Genomic DNA, 17,203 nt, shown 5'->3' with positions numbered 1-17,203 from the left:
ACCGGAATAATAACTAAATTAGAATTAATTCTAATTGATAAATGATAAATGTGTTTTTTATAATAAATTTAAAGAAAATAAAGAAAATAGATACTAAGGATGGCTTTTTAAATAGGAATCTAAGAAAGATTTAATATCTAGAAAAGGAAAAAAGAAAATTTTGATTTTTTTAAAGAAATTGAAGTTTTTGAAAATTTAATATAAACATATAATTAAAATTTTCACAAGTTTATAATTTTTTTTCCCAGTATTTAATCCTCTGAATAATTTTTTGTAGTTTTGGGATTTTTTTGTGCTATTTTTGGGCATATTTAATGCCTTTTATATACCTTATTTGACAAGTTTTATTATTGAAAATATCAGGTTTTATGGAATACAAAATGAGATACTTTTTAAAGTTTTTTAAGTGTCTCCGTATGTTTTTATTATAGATGCGTTAAAGTAGATAAATTGTGGAATTTTCTATAGGGGAATATTGGTTAAGGAAAGGAAAGAAATTTTTTAGAAATATTTTATGGAAAGATTTTTGTGGGATTTATTATGTAATATGGGATTTTTTATCTATTAAAGGAATAAATTCTTACTTTTTTTGTTTTATTTTAGATTCTTTTTTGGATTCTAGATGATTTAGAAATTATAATAGTCATATTTAATATATGAAAAGGTAAATGCGTTAATTAATATTTTAATTTTAAGCGTTTAGTTGTATTTTATTATACATTTATTTGCTTGCTTATGGTTTTTTGTTTTTTTGGGAGATAAAGATTATGGTATTTAAGAAAACAATATTAGTTTTTGGTAAGAATATGTAAATTCAATACATTATTGTTTTAGTTTTTGGGAAGAAAAAATGATAATAGGAAAAATTAAATAATAAATATTTTTTGTTTTAATTAAGTCTATTATTTATATGACTTTTGGGTATTTTTTTATAGAAATTCAGTTAATAATTAAAAATTTAAAGAAAAAAAGAAAAAATTATATATAATAATTAAAATAAATTAATAAATTTATGTCAGATCATAATATAAATGAATAATAATAAATTTTAGAAAGAAAACATTTAGGTTTATATTATATAAATATATTTATATAAAAATAAATATATAAATAAAAAAAAAATATATATATATAATGTAGAAAAATGTATTCAAATATTTATAAATAGTAATATATATAAAAGAATTTACATATAGATTTATAAATAAAAAAATAAATATATATATATATAAATGTATATATATATATATATTTATATATTATTTATTTATATATATTTTTAAATAAAAATTAAAAAAAATAGAATATATTTTAGATGAAAACTTTTATTAATCTTAAAGTGCATTAAATTGTCTTTCTTTATAATTAAAAGATTAAATTATTTAAAGTTCTTTTTTTAATTAAATAAAAACTATAAATGTTTTTAATGATTATTTTAAAGATGATTTTTTAAATAAAATATCTTTGAAAATGTAAGAAATTGTTTTAGCACCAGATGAAATTTTGTATATATAATATTATAAAAGATTAAATTTAAATATTAAAAAAATACTATAAATATATATATTTTAAATTTAATTATATTAATATATATATATATATATATATATATATATATATATATATATATATATTATCATTAATAATTTGCTTTATGTTTATAGAAATTTTTCTGTCCCTTAAATTTGTATAGTAAAAAAAGGTATGATTGAATTATATATGAATATTGGAACTTAAAGAACATAAAAATAATCATCTTTTAAGTCTTTTAAAATATTTTAATAATAAGAATATTTTGGACTCTATGAATTTTTTTCATAAATAAGCTAACCTTAAATAAAATGTAAATCTTTAGGTGTTTCTGTAATATATTTTTTAACTCTTCCTGATTTTCTTGATTGTTTAAATGATTATCCTGAGGAAAGAGAATCTTATTGTTATATCAAGTAAAAAAAATTTTTACATTATTTATAAAAGAAATACATAGAGAAATGGTGATTATATAATAAAATTATAATTTTATAAATTAATCATGTCTATCTTGTTTAGAAAAAAATCATTTAATTTTTAATTGCCCTTATTTATTTTATGATTAATAGAAAAATAAGATTCTTCGTAAACTGGATTAAATTACATCTTAGAAATTAAAAGATTATAAACGAAAAAAAAAAAAATATAAAACATTAAGCGATATCGAAAAAACGAAAGTCTCAAAAGAAATATTTGTTTTGAAAAATTCGTAATTCCTTTATTCCTTAGAATCTTAAAACACGAAAGAATTTGATGATTAATTATAATTAAATAATATCGAATTACCAAAAATAGAATCTGTTCTGTTAGATACTTAAATTATGTCGAAATATTCTTCTTAAAATGGGACCTTAAATGCACTGAAAATTCGAGAAGATGTACCTCCTGAAAATATTAATTCTATTTTTTACTAATCTTCTGATCTAGATTATAATTCGGTATATCATTAAAGCATATTTACTTTCAAAGATTTAGATATTAATTAATAAATGACAATGAGTGCAGGTATTTATTCGAGTAATTTATCAAATAATATGTATAATAATAATAATAAATAACCAAGTGTACTTGATGCCATTGATGAAAAGGAAGAATTAGACAATATATAGTAAAAAAATTATTATTTTATAAATAAAAAAATAAATTAGTAAAGGAGATTATGAGTCTTCTTCATAAACGCAATCTTAAAAAAAAAAAAAAATCGATGATATTTCTTCTGTTAAAAATATATCTTAGTCTACAGCTAATCAACAAAATGATTTTATAATGGAAAACTAAGAAACTAATAAATTAAATAGAAAAAATAATACTAATACTAGAAAAAGAATTATATCTTATAATAAGTATTTTTTATTATTAAATATACTTTATAAATAAATATATAAATATATAGATTTAGAGATATACATATATATATATACATTTATTATTATAAAAAAATATAAATAAAATATATTTAAATATATATATAAATAAATATATATATATAATAATTATATATATATATATATATATATATATTTAATATTTATATATATATTATTATTTTTTTAATATTATTTTTTTTTCTAGAAAAAAAAGTATAGATATTAAACCTAATTATACTTTTACTTCTCTTTAGAAAAAATAAAATTGTATTTTTTAATAATAATAATAATAAGATAATATGAAAAATTTAGGTTTCTTTAGTCCTTCTACTTCTGATGAATAACAAAGCTATTTTTCAATTGTTTAGTTAAATAAAGATTAAAAAGGTTTAATAGAAGAAAAATAAATATATAATTAATCTTATGAGTATATTTATAATAATTTTTCGACAGTTCATTCTTATAAAATATTTTTTCCACATAATAATGTTGAAAAAGTTATAGAATTAATTAATAAAAATGAGAAAGAATAGAGAGAAGCTATATCTAAAAAACTAAAACTGACTAATAAAATTACTAAAAAAATTTGAAAAAAATAAAAAAAAGAAAGATAATTTAAGAAAAAAAAAAATAATATTTAAAAAATAATATATTTTTTTTATACAATAAAATAAATTATATATTAATTAATACTTATATATATTTATCATTAATTTTAATTTTTTTCAATTAATTTTTCATATGCCACTAAATCACTAAAATCGAATTTATTTGTAGAATCTTATTGTATATTATTTATTTCTTATTACTATGTAGTAATTCTAGTTAACTCATCTAATTTTTTTTCGAGTTTTTCAATTATATCGAGCACATCATTAGTCTATTTTTAAGCTGTAAATCCCCATAAAAGTATACATACATGATCATAATTAAGATTATTAAGATCTATACATTCTTATGTTTTGGAAATAAAAAGAGAAATCAATAAATCATATTCATTTAAAATATCTTTAAAAACACTTTGATTTTCCACATAAGCCCTGAAAGTATACAAAAACTCTTAAGGGTTCATTTCTTCTAATAAGACTTTAGTTATTGGAAGAAGTTCTATGTAAACTTCGTTGAAAAAGGTGTCTTAAAATTTAGAAAAAGCCCATAAAATAATACTCAAATCCCAACAGTCGAGATTTTTTTTGTCTAAAACAATTATGGTTTTAAATATTTCTACTGTGTATTTTTATAAAGGCTGGTTTTATATATAGGCCCAGAATAATTAGGCACAATCTTTTCCTTTTAAAAAATCAAATCTTTTTTATATTTCTTATTCAAGTTTTTTAAAAAAATTGTCTTTTTTTTCGTTAAAATCCTTTTCAATAGTGTTTTGGGTTATAAAGCGAGAAAAAGCCCATATTAATAAAGAAATTTACTTAATTGAATATTTAGAAAGAATTTCAGGCTTTTCAAGGAAATTTTCGAGTGCTTTTTTTACAAAAATCTTGCCTTTATATGTCCTGGCCATGGAAAAAGCCCATATACATTTTGTAAGATTTTCTTCTGACATCAAATAGAGGTATGATAGTAATTTAGTCTCAATTAAAGTGTAGAATTTTTCAGATCCGACTGCCTTTTCACTAAAATAAAAGAATAATTAAGGAATTGATTGGTAGTTAAGCCTATCTATATACTTTATTATGTATAATTCGATTTAATTATATGTAAATATGGTACTTTAGGGCCTATTAGAGGATATTATGAGTAATTTTTCAATCTATTAAATATTAAAATCATCCAATAGTAAACTTATTCTTTATTCAAGTTTGTGAAATAAATCATCAGATCCAAAACCGACTTTTACGTAACTATAATATATAGCAATTAATTCCTCAGTAGTTAAAAAAGTTGCATTTTTAAGTAATCTTTTTTCGATTTTCTCCATTATTCTAACCCTAGTAGTATGTAATTCGTTTTAATTATTTGCATAATGAGTCAATATTTAACATAAATCATGAACATTAATCTCGTGCAAATTTTCTTCAATTAGTTCTTCTAGATTTTTGAAAAAATGAGACGTTCCTTATTATTAAATACGATATAAATTTAACAACTAATAAATGATTTAAAAATTCGGGGTTTAAGTTTATTTTATATCTTTTAAAAATTCATATTCGAATACTTCAAAAAAACAAGACATTTCTATTAATTTTTTAAAAAATAAATAAATAAATATATATATATATATATTTAATTTTATATGTATATTTATATATAAATACCTTATTTATTTAATTAATTTATATTTGATAAAATTAATATTTTATCTTAAGTTGTGAAATTTTTGTAACTTTAAATTATATAAGAATTAAAGGCTTCCCATATAGTTTTTTCTTTTATTCCTTAGATTGCACAGAATGAAAAAAACAAACCGAAACATCTATAGTCTTTAAATTAGTAACAGTTTTCGGCTTTTTCTAAAATTAAATTTTAAAAGTCCTTATCTATGAGGATTTTTTCGTTTCCTACTGTATAGGAAATATTAGAAAGGAGTTCAATGAAATTTTATTCGTTAAAAAATTATTCGAATTTATATTCTTTAAGATATTTTTATAATTAGGTGTTTAATTGGGCAATTTTTTTGGCTTTCTCTTCCTCAGTTATAAAATAATCCTTTGGGTAGGGCTTGTGGATTTGGAATTTACGTTCTTCTCGTTTTTGTAAAAGGAGATCCTTTAAAATCTCTATTTTGTTTTTTTATTATTTTGATGGGTCAATATTTTTTATTTTAAATATTTTGTATTTTGTGTTTTGAGTAATATATTTAGTTATATATTTTAAGGAATTTATCATTGTATTTAATTATATTTTTTTCAGATATTTTATTTTTTGTATAAATTTATTTTATATAATAAGATAATGAATCAAAATTTTATTTTTATAATTAAATTTATTGTATATTATAAAAACTTAAACAAAGAATTAAAAATAAAATAAAATTATTTTAAATAAAACTAATGTTAATAAAAGTATATATATCTATTAGGTTAATATAATAAAAATATAATTAAAAAAGAAAATTATTAATAATATAAATATAAATAAATTTTTAATATTATTTTAATTCGAAAAAAAAAAAAAAAAAAAGAAAGCGCGAGATAAAATATTATATATATGTTTTTTTATATTTGATTTAGTTAATTATTTTTTTTAAAAAAAAAACACATAAACCATATCATATATCGTATATATAATAAAAATTAATATTTTGATTAACATAAATATTTATATATTTAAAATAAAAACAAAAAATATGCATTTTCCATATATAATATACACGTTTTTTTTTATATTAACATTTTCTTCTGTAATTCTTCTGTTCTTATTTTACGAAACTTATTTTTCGTAGATTTCATTTGAAGCCAAAAACACATTTTGTTAGTAAAACAAATCTATTTTTTACGAATAAGAGTTATAAAATAATACTAATACATTGAATTATCTTATATGTAAACATAAATTTAAAAAACCTAATTTTATATGGCTCAATATAGATGGATTATCCTGGGATTAGATTAATTATTTAAATAAAAAAGTATAAAATGATACTCTAATATATAAAATAGAAGGCCCTAAATTTAGATAATCGGGAGGAATTCATGAAAGCTATTTGACAGGAAAGCCCTCAAAGAACTATGTGGCGGCAGGGGTGCAAGGAGATAATTTTTATCAGCAAATAAAGACTATTAATAACACTAAAATTAAATATTTTGGTTTTAATTATCCTGTTTATAGTCTTGGGGAGAAATTTTTTGATTAAAAAGATGTTTATTTTGAGGAAGAGCATATTTTTATGAATATATGTGGAAAATTGAGGGATAAATTAAATATTAGTAAGCATTTTTCGATTAATGAATATAAGAAATTCGGGTTTAATTTCAATAAGGAGGAAATTTGGGAGTTTTTGGAAAATAATTATAAATTAAATGAGAATATTTTTACTATGGAAAATCTAAAAGAATGCTTTTTGGAAGGAAAAATAATCGATGAAAATTATAAATAGGAATTCTCTTTAGTTTTTTATACTAATAAATTAGACTATATGAACCATTCTTATTCTAAAAAACATATATATACGGTCCTTTATTCATTTTATATATAAAAATATTTAGTATAATTAATAAAATTTAGCTAAAAATACTTAAAGAATACCTTCTTGGTTATTTCTAGTGATCATGGAGGTTAATAATTTAATGGAGAAGATAATTTTTGTAATCATGGGTGTATTTCGGATGATAATCAGGGCATATTGATTATTTCGAGTAATGATTTGGAAGGCCAAGGGAGTGTTTCTTAAATAAAATATACTGATTTATTAAGTTGTATTATGTAGTTTTTGGAAAATGGAAATTTACCGTTGTTTAATTAAGGAAATGTCTATGGATTTTTAAAAAATTCAATTTAAAATTAAATCTTAGGAGCCCATATGAAGTTTATTTAATTAAAAATGTATTAAAAAATAGTCAAAGGTTATGATATTGGTTTAGAAGATGATTTAGAGTTGAAATTTAATGATTTTTTAAGTGATAAAAAGATTATTAATTAATAGGAGGAGGAGGCTATATTGGGGGAATATTTAAGGGTTATTTAGAAGTTTAAGGTTTCTGATTAAAAGTAGAATTTTGTAGTTATTTTTTTAATTGTCTTTTTTATTTTTTTAATGAAAGGAATTTTAATAGGTTTAAATAGGAAATTTTTAATGGCTTTTTGGAGACAAATTTAAAGTTGGGAAAGGAAAAATGTTATTTCTTTTATTTTTTTGGGAATTTTTTTTTTTTTTTTGGATAATTTTCTTGTTATTTTTGTGGGAATTTTAGGAGAGTTTTTTTATCATTTGAGCTTTTATTTAACTTTTTTGGGACTTTTTTGGGCATTTTTTTGGTTTAAAGATAATCAAAAAAGATAATACGGTATTATTTAAATGAGTTCTTTTGATTAAAGTAGTAAATAGGAAGATGAAAAAAATATATAGGAAGATTCGTAAATATAAGAAAATATTGCCTTTTTTTATTTAAAAAAAATTGACTTTTAAGGTTTTATTTAGAAAATTTATAATGATATATTTAATAGTCTATAAAAAAAATATTTTTATTGATTTTTTTCTTTTTAATATATGAAATTTTATACTAGTTTGATGTTTATATCTAATTAAGGTAACTTTATTTAGAGGCTGATGAAAACAGTTTAATTTTGACAATTTTTAATTACTTATTTTTTATTTTATTCATATTCTATCCTAAAATAAAGTAAAATATAAGTCATTAAATATAAAGGAAAGGTTATTATTTCGTATTTTTATTAATGTTTTTATACGATAAAAACGATGAGAGAAGATTTGTCCAAAAAACATGGTTTAAAGTAATCTAAACTAGATTAATAACAGGATTTTTGGTGTTTTTTTTAATATTTAATATATACTAAGCATTTAAAATAATTAGAAAAGGTGAAAAAAAATAAAATTTTATACTATTAAATATTGATTTGATGATTTTTGTGTTTTTTATAGCAGATGATTTAGAAAGAATTTTTATTATTATATTGTTGTTATTTTCTAATTTTATCATAAAGTCGATTTTTTAGGATTTCTAATAATAGTTTCAATTTGTATTTATTTTACAATTTGTTTATTTAATTGTAGTTTTAAGGAATAGTTATATATATATTTGAGTCTTAAAGGAACTTTATCTTTAGATATTAATCTTTAGGCAGGAAATAAGACTGTAGGATGGTATTAGGATGAATATCCTTTATATGCAGGTATTCTTTTTGGTATTGCGAAAGTTTAATATTTTATATTTTGTTTTATAGATTTTTCGTGGAATTTATTAGAAATAAAGGTTTTTGAAAAAAAAAAAAAAAAAATTAAATTAAGTAAAGAAAATTAAAAATTTATGTTTTTGGTTATTTTTAAAAGCTTGGTTTTAGTATTTTAGATTTATTAGAATTTTTTTAAAGTTTAGTTTTTGGCACTATTTATTTTTATGGCTTAAAATTTGGTTTTTTATATAGTTTCATTGCTACCGTTTTGTTTTGTTATTTTTTTTAATTATATTTTTTGAGGAAAAAAATATATAAATATATATTTTTATTTTAATTTTTTTTTATTTTATTTTTTTTTAAATTTTTTTTTTTAAAATTTTATTTTATATATAAATTTTTTTTAAAAAAAAATCTTTTTTTCTCAATATATATTTTTAATAATTTTTTCTTATAAAATTTTATTAATTTTAATTATATGATCTACTTATTATTTATATAATTCATTTCCTGTATATTAAAATAATAATTAATTAACTTAATATAACTAAATATGATTTTCATTATTTCCGTAAAACTCAATTTTATCCTATTTTATTTTTTCCAAAACCTATATATTTTCCTAAAAAAACTCACTTTTTTATTTATAAAATTAAATATAGCATAAAATCAGTTTAGAATTTAAAATTTCAATATGGTTTTCTTGAAACCTTTTTTTTTTAATTTCTAACGCTTTTTCAGCTAAATCAGTGTCCTAGATAACTAAACCTTTCAACTCAATAGCTTAGGCATATGAATAATGTTCTTAACATACATATTTGAGTAGAATTTATATACTTTAATCTAAATACTATACACATATGTCTTTTATATTATCATTATTTTTTTAAAATAGAAAACAATCATTCTAAAAAAGATAAAATTCAACAAATAAAATCAAACATTTAGCGTAAAAAATTGAATCTTATTTAAAAACACATAAACATTTTTAAATTTCCTATTCAGAAAACTAAAAGATAAAGATTTTCTAAAAGAGTTATATTTTATAAAAACTCAACTAAGCAATTTTACTCTTATTATTCTACTTGTCATCTTCATATATTTTGCCTGCTTCAACTATAGAATCACAAGCCTCTTCATAAAAGCCTAAAATAATCTATAAAAAGCCTATATTGACATAATTATTGGCTACTTTTAGATGTTTATCTCCAAAATGACTTTTCCTGGTTAATAAAGTCTGCATATTATACTCTAAAGAGACTAGATAATTTCCTAAATCTAACTCTACTGTGGCTAAATTAGAAATAGTATTAGCGGTTTTAATATGGTATTTCCCATATTAAGAAATACGACTATTTAAGACAAATTCTAGCTTTTCTTTAGCTTATAAATCTTTACCTTATAATTACATTAAAACAGCTATTTCCTATTAAAGCTTAACAACTTCAATGTGTTCTTTTCCGAAATGTTATTCCGTAGAAATTAATGCGTTTTCAAAATATTGCTATGCAAAATCAAATTTTTCTAACTTCCTATATATAATTCCTAAAATGCATAATATATATATAAATGATAAATAAATTCTATATATAAATATTTATTTATGTTCTCTTCATATTTATATATTTATATATATATTTACCAATATATTATTATGTAGTTGAAACTTCAACATGTTTATCTTCATAATAATTTTTTTTAATACTTTCTGCTTTTAAAAAATATTCTAGACTTTTTTCATGATTTTCTTGATTTCGGAATACATTAGCTATATCATGGTATATATTTCCGATTTCAATATGATCATTTTCATAGTTTTATTCCATAATAAAAAGTACTTAATTAAATATTTCTAAGGCTTTTTTATAATCTCCTTCTGTTCTTTTTACACTACCTAAATTATGCATAATTTAAGCTGTTTTAATGTGGTTTTTTCCGTATTATTATTCATAAATTCTCATCGCTTTTTCATAATAGTCAGCTGATTTTTCGTATTGGCAGAGTTTTTCTAAAACTTTTCCCATAAAATTTATAGTTTATGCAACTTCGATATGATTCTTTCCATATTCTTTCCTTTTTATATTAAAAGATCTTTTAAATTAACCATAAGATTATTAATAATGTCCATTTGCCATTTAAGTTTCACCAATTTGATCTAATATAAAAGCCACTTGAATGTCATTTTATCCTAAATTTTTTTCCGTAATTTTAAGAGCTTCTGAGTAATAATTTAAAGCTTGTTCATAATGTCCTAGTTTATTTAAGCATTAACCAATTAGAGTTTTTATTTAGGCTAATTTATTCTGATTTTCTTATGAGATGTTCTATATTTTTAATCCACTACTATCATTTTATATAGACAATAATAAATAGTCAGTTGTTTATTTTTTCGTTAAAGCATCAAATTAGCCCTTTTTTTATGTTAGTTTTATAGTATTACTGGCAGCTAATAAAGGAGTATTTATTATATTTTTATTTTCCTCTTCTTATGTTAATATTTATTTTTGGACATTAGTATTTATTGTACTTTTCTTTTCTTCCTCTTAAATTGATATTGATTATCGGGCATTTAATGTATTTTAACTTTATGATATGTTTACCAAACTTTTTTCGTTAGAAGATATTGTTAATTATTCATTTTTTTAATTATATAATTCTATTTACTCCTCTAATTATTCATTATTGACTATTTTTTAAGATATTTAGATATTTAGTTAATATTATTTATTATTATTTTCGTTACATATGGTATTTGTATTATTATTTTAGTACCATTCATCTATTATTTATTAAAATAATTAATTTTATTATATATTGTCTTATTATTATATATTATCTTATTATTATATGTTATCTTATTATTATATATTATCTTATTATTATTCTTATATATATTAAGAATGGTAATTATTAAAATAAATTTGTTTATGAGAATTTCTATTTTCTTAATTTTAAATTGATATTTAATCTAATACAATAAGATATTTTTATAAAGCCATATCATATTTTCCTTAATTAAAAAGTACTTATCCTATATTTTTAAAGTCATTTATAATATATTCAGTTTTTAATTTCCCTTCTTATTATAAATTACTAATTTTTAGGCTTTTTTCATAAATTTCTAATGATTTTTCATATTCTCCGAAATAAAATAAAGCCTAAGCATATTCATTAAATACAATCTTTTATTCTAATAAATCAAGACTATTAAATTATTAATCTTTGAGTGTTTCTTCGAAATAAAAAAGACATTTTTCCCTCAGATTTATATTTAAATAAGTTTTAGCACATTCTTGTTTTTATTGAATATTTAAAATATCTTATTCGTTTTCATTATATTTAAAAATATTTTCCAAATAATTAAATTATTCATAATCTTTTGTAATTAAATATTTCTAATATTCATTTTAAAAAATACTTACAATATTCTTTTTATTTAAAAGACTTCTTTGAAATTAATCTTAGTTTAATAAAATTTACAAAAGCTAACTCAATCTATTATCCTGGTTTTCTTCATTTATAATAATTAATTAATTCAACATATTTCTATCTATTCTTTTACATTCCCTAATTTTCATTATACTAACTCCTAAACTGAAATAATCATTAGCAATTAAATTATAAACACCCTTGTCTTATTATTAAGAATATAAATAATACAATTCCGGACTCATATATGAAGGAGTTCCTGTAACTGAATGCATTTAAAATTAATTTTCGGGATCGAATTTTTCCACACAACCGAAATCAGCTAATTTCCATCTTTTATCTTTTATCGAATATATTATATTTTAAGGTTTTATATCTTTATGTGCGTAATGTTATTTATGTAGTCCGTCTAAACTTTCTAGAATTTGGAAAAAAATATGAAAAATATCATCTTCTGCAAGTATTTTTTTCTCATTTAAACAAATTTTGAATAAATCATCTAATGAGCCAACTCCTAATTCCATTAAACTAATTAAATAAATTTACTATTGCCCATATTTATCTTGATATATATAAACCTATTTATCTACCTCTAGTATATTTTTTACGCCAACACTAGTCATATATGATTGTATTTAAATTTCTCTTAAATATTATTCTTCTTATTATTACCAATAAAAAGGTAGATTTGTAAATTTTAAGGCTATCTATCTTTCTTTTTTTGGATCAAAAGCTCTAAAAACAGTTCCCTGTCCTCCACTCCCTAACTTTCCTTCTGAACGTATTGTTTTTAAATCCCAAGGTATATTTCCTAAAAATATAAATTATTATATATAATATATATATATATATATATATATATATATATATATATATTGATTTTATATTTTTAATACCATATTTTAAATATTCTATTTCTAATTAAAATTTTTTCTTATCATCTAAAATGTTTTAATTCATTAAATTTTTACTTTAAGATTTATCTTATTTTTCATCTAAATCATCTTCTTCACTTTCTTCTATCATTTCCATTTCTTTTTAATAATCAATTTCTTATTATTATAACTATATATGCATTTTACTCAATGATTTTTCTTGAAACCTAAAAATTTTATTTTTTGAAGAAGAAATAGAAGTAGTAGCTTCTTAAGGAGCTACATTTAAATCTATTTAAATTTCATATATGGGTTTTATATTTTGGAGTTTATCCATGGCTTTTTTTATTTCAATTAAATTATATAGATTATATACTTTATTTTCCTTTTCAAGTATTTTATCTAAATATTATTATATGTTAATGAATAAGTTAAAGTATATATTTATATATTCTATGCTTAGTTTAAATATATTATCATCTTATATGATATATTAGCCTATATAATTTTTACATTTCAATATACATTGAAATGACTCATTGTTATTAATAGGTTGATGCTTTAATAATTGTTCTGATTAACTTAATTCTTGGTAAAAATATATCAAAAAATAATATACTTTTTCACCTTTTAAATATATATATGTATTTTAATATGAGGAATCTATAGTATTTTCATTATCGTATAAACTATAAATTTCATTATAAATTTTTAAAAATTAAATCTCTAATTAATTCATTTGTAAATATTATCTTTTTATTTTTAAAATATTTAAATTTTTTATTTTCTTTACTATATCTTCGACTTGTTTTTATTTTTAAATTATAGACTTTAATTTTTATATTGTTTTGACTATTTTAAATAGTTTTTATTGTTAATTATCATCATTAAATATCTCCTTTTTTTATTATTTATTTAATGGAAAAATAAACAAAATAAAAAAAAACTGTTAGCATTAATGTATGAGGATCTAATATTACTTATGTTTTATTTTATTTTAAATTAAATTATTTATTCACAAATTATTCAATCTAATTATGCTTTTTTTTAAGTAAAAATAGATAAAATATTAACTAAATATTTAAATTTTTACAATATCTTTTTATATGTTATTTAATAGTTCTATTTAAAGATTATTTATTATCTCAATGCCTTTTATATTTTTTTCATAATCTAGAGAATTTTAAGAAGATTGTTCGATATTAGATATTGGATGCTAAATATTATAATATAAACTTATATTAGTATTTTATTAAAAATCTAATTTAATATTATATTTATAATGAAAATTAGATAAAATTTTAAGTTATTAAATACAAACCTTAATTTTATTATTCAATTAAAAATTTAGATTTTCTTTTATTTAAATTTCTAGTAATCGATTCAGATTACATATATTTATTTATAAAAATAATTTTTTTTTTAATAAAAATAATAAAAATATTAATTTATATATAATAGCAAATATTTATTTAAAAATATATGTCGATAAAAAAAAAAAAAAAAAAATATTATTAATATATAATATATATATATATATAAATATATATATATATATATATATATATATATTTAAATATATATTTTTATTTATATTTTTAAAATATTGTCTTTTAAATATTTATTTTATCAAATTTTTTATCTTATTATCATTAATCATTTTTATATTATATCTATATAAAAAATAAAATATTTTCTTTATTAGCATTTAAAATTTATTTTTAATATGTATTATAATATACATTAAAAGTAATTATATTTTATTTTAAGAATTTTATATAAGTAATCTATTTTTTTGTAATTAAACATTTTAAAAAATAATTTATAAAAAAAAACTAGTTAATAAATTTTGTTATATTTTTTATATAAGTACTGAGATTAATAAATATTTGTATATTTTTTTTATTTTTTTTATATCTTAATTTATATTTTTATTAAATCATATTTTAAAAAATCAATATATTTATATCTAAATAATGAATTATTGCATTTTAAATATTTATCTTTCTATATAATTTAATCTGTTAAAATATTATTTTAGTCATTATATATATAATTCTATATATAATATTACAAAATTTATTTATATTTATATTTAAATATTCATTTTTTATTTTTATATAATGTATTAGTGTCGCCATTTTTAGTTTAAAAATTATTATTAATTTTATTTATATTTTATTTACTAATTTTGTCAATAGAATCGTAATCTAAATTTTCGTTTTATTTGTAAGTTGTGAAATATATTTTATTTTACACATAAAAATATATTTATTTATTTTGGATATTTTAAATATAATTTATATTTCTTTTAAAATATTTAATGTAAAAATAAATTATAAACTTAAAAATAATCAAAAAAAATTAGAAAACAATAATATAAATAAATTATAAAATTCTGTGCAATAAGCTATATTTTGCAAAAGTATTTCGGATAAATAACAATTAATTTAAATGTCTAAGAATTTTGCATAAAATTAATTATATATATAGTATAAATTAATTTGTATTATGTAGTTGCATTAAATTAATTAGTTTATTAAAAAAGCAATATTATAATATAAAAAATAAAATTATTATATAGAAAAATAAATTCGAAATAAATTAATTATATGATATCAAATATTAAAATTTAGTATATAAAAAAAATACAATATAAAATTATTATTTATTAAAAATTAATTTGTAATGATATATAAATATTCAGTTTTTATTATTTATATTAAATTTATTAATTATTATTTTCGTATTTAATTTTTTCGATCAATATATATTTATTTATTCTTATTTACATTATTATATTAACTATTTCGCTATTTTTATTTAAAAAAGTATAATAATACAAAATTATTTTAATGTTATTTTGTTGTAAATAAGTAAAACAATAAGATAAATTCTATAATGAAATATTAAAAAAAAAAAAATTTAATTTATATTTTAATTTTAATTTTCTTATTATATGTATATATATTAGTATTTTTTATTTATTTAATAACATATCTTAATTAAAAAAATTTAAAATAAAATAAAATATACAAAATATTTTTATTTTGTTAAATTAAATAAAATTATTTAATTATATTTCATCTATCTAATTTATTAAAATAAGATATTATTTTTATATTTGTATAAGAAATATGTTATTTTTTTACATTTTATTATTTAAAATTAATTGTCATAAATAATTTTTAATTATTTTATATTTTATTTGTTTCTTTCTCTTATTTATATATTTTTACTATAATAAATAAATTCTATTTAAATTTTATTTCCGGTAATAGATATTTTTTTGCATTAGGTGAATAAGTTTATAGTTTTTTATTTATACCTATTCCTGCATGCTCATTTTTTTATTTTAAAAAGAATCTTAAGTCAATTTTTTATAAAATAAAAGCTCTTAATAATTATTAGCTTTTTAGTCTTTATATAATATAAGTAAATTAGAAATTTCTTTTTCTTTAAAAATATCTGTTGATCTTTCTTTTTTATAATCACCTTAGTATATAAGACCATTTTTATATATTTAATTTTAAATATTTTTATAAGAATAAGGTCATCTTTATTAAAGTATATATTTCTATTCTAATTATATGTAATAATTTTTATATTATTATTAATTTTAATGCTTATATTTTTATTTTTTATTATAAAAATATATGTTTACTTTTAATATTTTAATTTATTAAAATTATTTTATTTAAAGATAAATAAAAAATTATTATAATTTAATATAAAAATAATGAAAAAATTTTATTTTCTGAAATTTATTGTAATTATTAAGTTATTACAAATAGAATATCATTTAATAATAATAAATTTAATATTTATATGCTTTAATTAAATGATTTTTATATAATTAAAAAAATATATAGATTTTTTATATTTATTATGATTTTTAATGTTTTTTATTTTTAAATAACTAGAAAGATTATTATTTTATAATATTTCTAGGTCTTTCTATAAAATTTAAAGTATATATAAATTGATCAAATATGAATAGTTATATAAAAAAGTAAATATAAGTATTTTATTATTCAATTTTTTTGCATATAAATTAATAAATATAGCATTTTATCATTAAATTAATTATTATTGCTTATTAAAAAAAGATAAACAAAGTTTAAATATTGATATAAAAATAAAATAAATTGCTATTATTAAAAAAGGTAATATATATACTAAGTAACAAAAAAT

At 17.3% G+C, this 17,203-nt stretch overlaps 1 protein-coding gene across 1 annotated transcript, besides 22 other annotated features; it reads right to left on the bottom strand. All coding sequences in view use genetic code 6, as the record gives it.

Moving 5' to 3' along the window:
• Positions 1–1,070: 1,070 nt before the first annotated feature.
• Positions 1,071–1,113: a microsatellite.
• Positions 1,114–1,212: 99 nt separating this feature from the next.
• Positions 1,213–1,247: a microsatellite.
• Positions 1,217–1,277: a microsatellite.
• Positions 1,278–1,527: 250 nt separating this feature from the next.
• Positions 1,528–1,610: a microsatellite.
• Positions 1,587–1,634: a microsatellite.
• Positions 1,635–2,907: 1,273 nt separating this feature from the next.
• Positions 2,908–3,070: a microsatellite.
• Positions 2,991–3,070: a microsatellite.
• Positions 3,007–3,088: a microsatellite.
• A 2,575-nt stretch (positions 3,089–5,663) lies between these two features.
• Positions 5,664–5,694: a microsatellite.
• A 1,998-nt stretch (positions 5,695–7,692) lies between these two features.
• Positions 7,693–7,763: a microsatellite.
• Positions 7,764–9,030: 1,267 nt separating this feature from the next.
• Positions 9,031–9,081: a microsatellite.
• Positions 9,043–9,110: a microsatellite.
• Positions 9,057–9,114: a microsatellite.
• Positions 9,115–11,509: 2,395 nt separating this feature from the next.
• Positions 11,510–11,588: a microsatellite.
• Positions 11,589–12,092: 504 nt separating this feature from the next.
• Positions 12,093–12,140: a microsatellite.
• A 225-nt stretch (positions 12,141–12,365) lies between these two features.
• Positions 12,366–13,166, bottom strand: IMG5_063010 (serine threonine protein kinase, putative; the record flags this gene model as incomplete). The annotated part of the gene is made up of 2 exons (XM_004036984.1): positions 12,366–12,945; positions 13,106–13,166. Coding segments are annotated over 2 exons (641 nt in total), but the record flags the coding sequence as incomplete, so codon positions are not given.
• Positions 12,963–13,010: a microsatellite.
• Positions 13,167–14,228: 1,062 nt separating the features above from the next.
• Positions 14,229–14,292: a microsatellite.
• A 234-nt stretch (positions 14,293–14,526) lies between these two features.
• Positions 14,527–14,593: a microsatellite.
• Positions 14,558–14,637: a microsatellite.
• A 264-nt stretch (positions 14,638–14,901) lies between these two features.
• Positions 14,902–14,958: a microsatellite.
• Positions 14,959–15,560: 602 nt separating this feature from the next.
• Positions 15,561–15,602: a microsatellite.
• Positions 15,562–15,602: a microsatellite.
• Positions 15,603–17,203: the final 1,601 nt, after the last annotated feature.

This window comes from Ichthyophthirius multifiliis, assembly GCF_000220395.1.
Source record: "Ichthyophthirius multifiliis unplaced genomic scaffold scaff_1120509250288, whole genome shotgun sequence".
Taxonomy (NCBI): domain Eukaryota; phylum Ciliophora; class Oligohymenophorea; order Hymenostomatida; genus Ichthyophthirius; species Ichthyophthirius multifiliis.
This window is presented reverse-complemented; position numbering and strand designations above follow the sequence as displayed.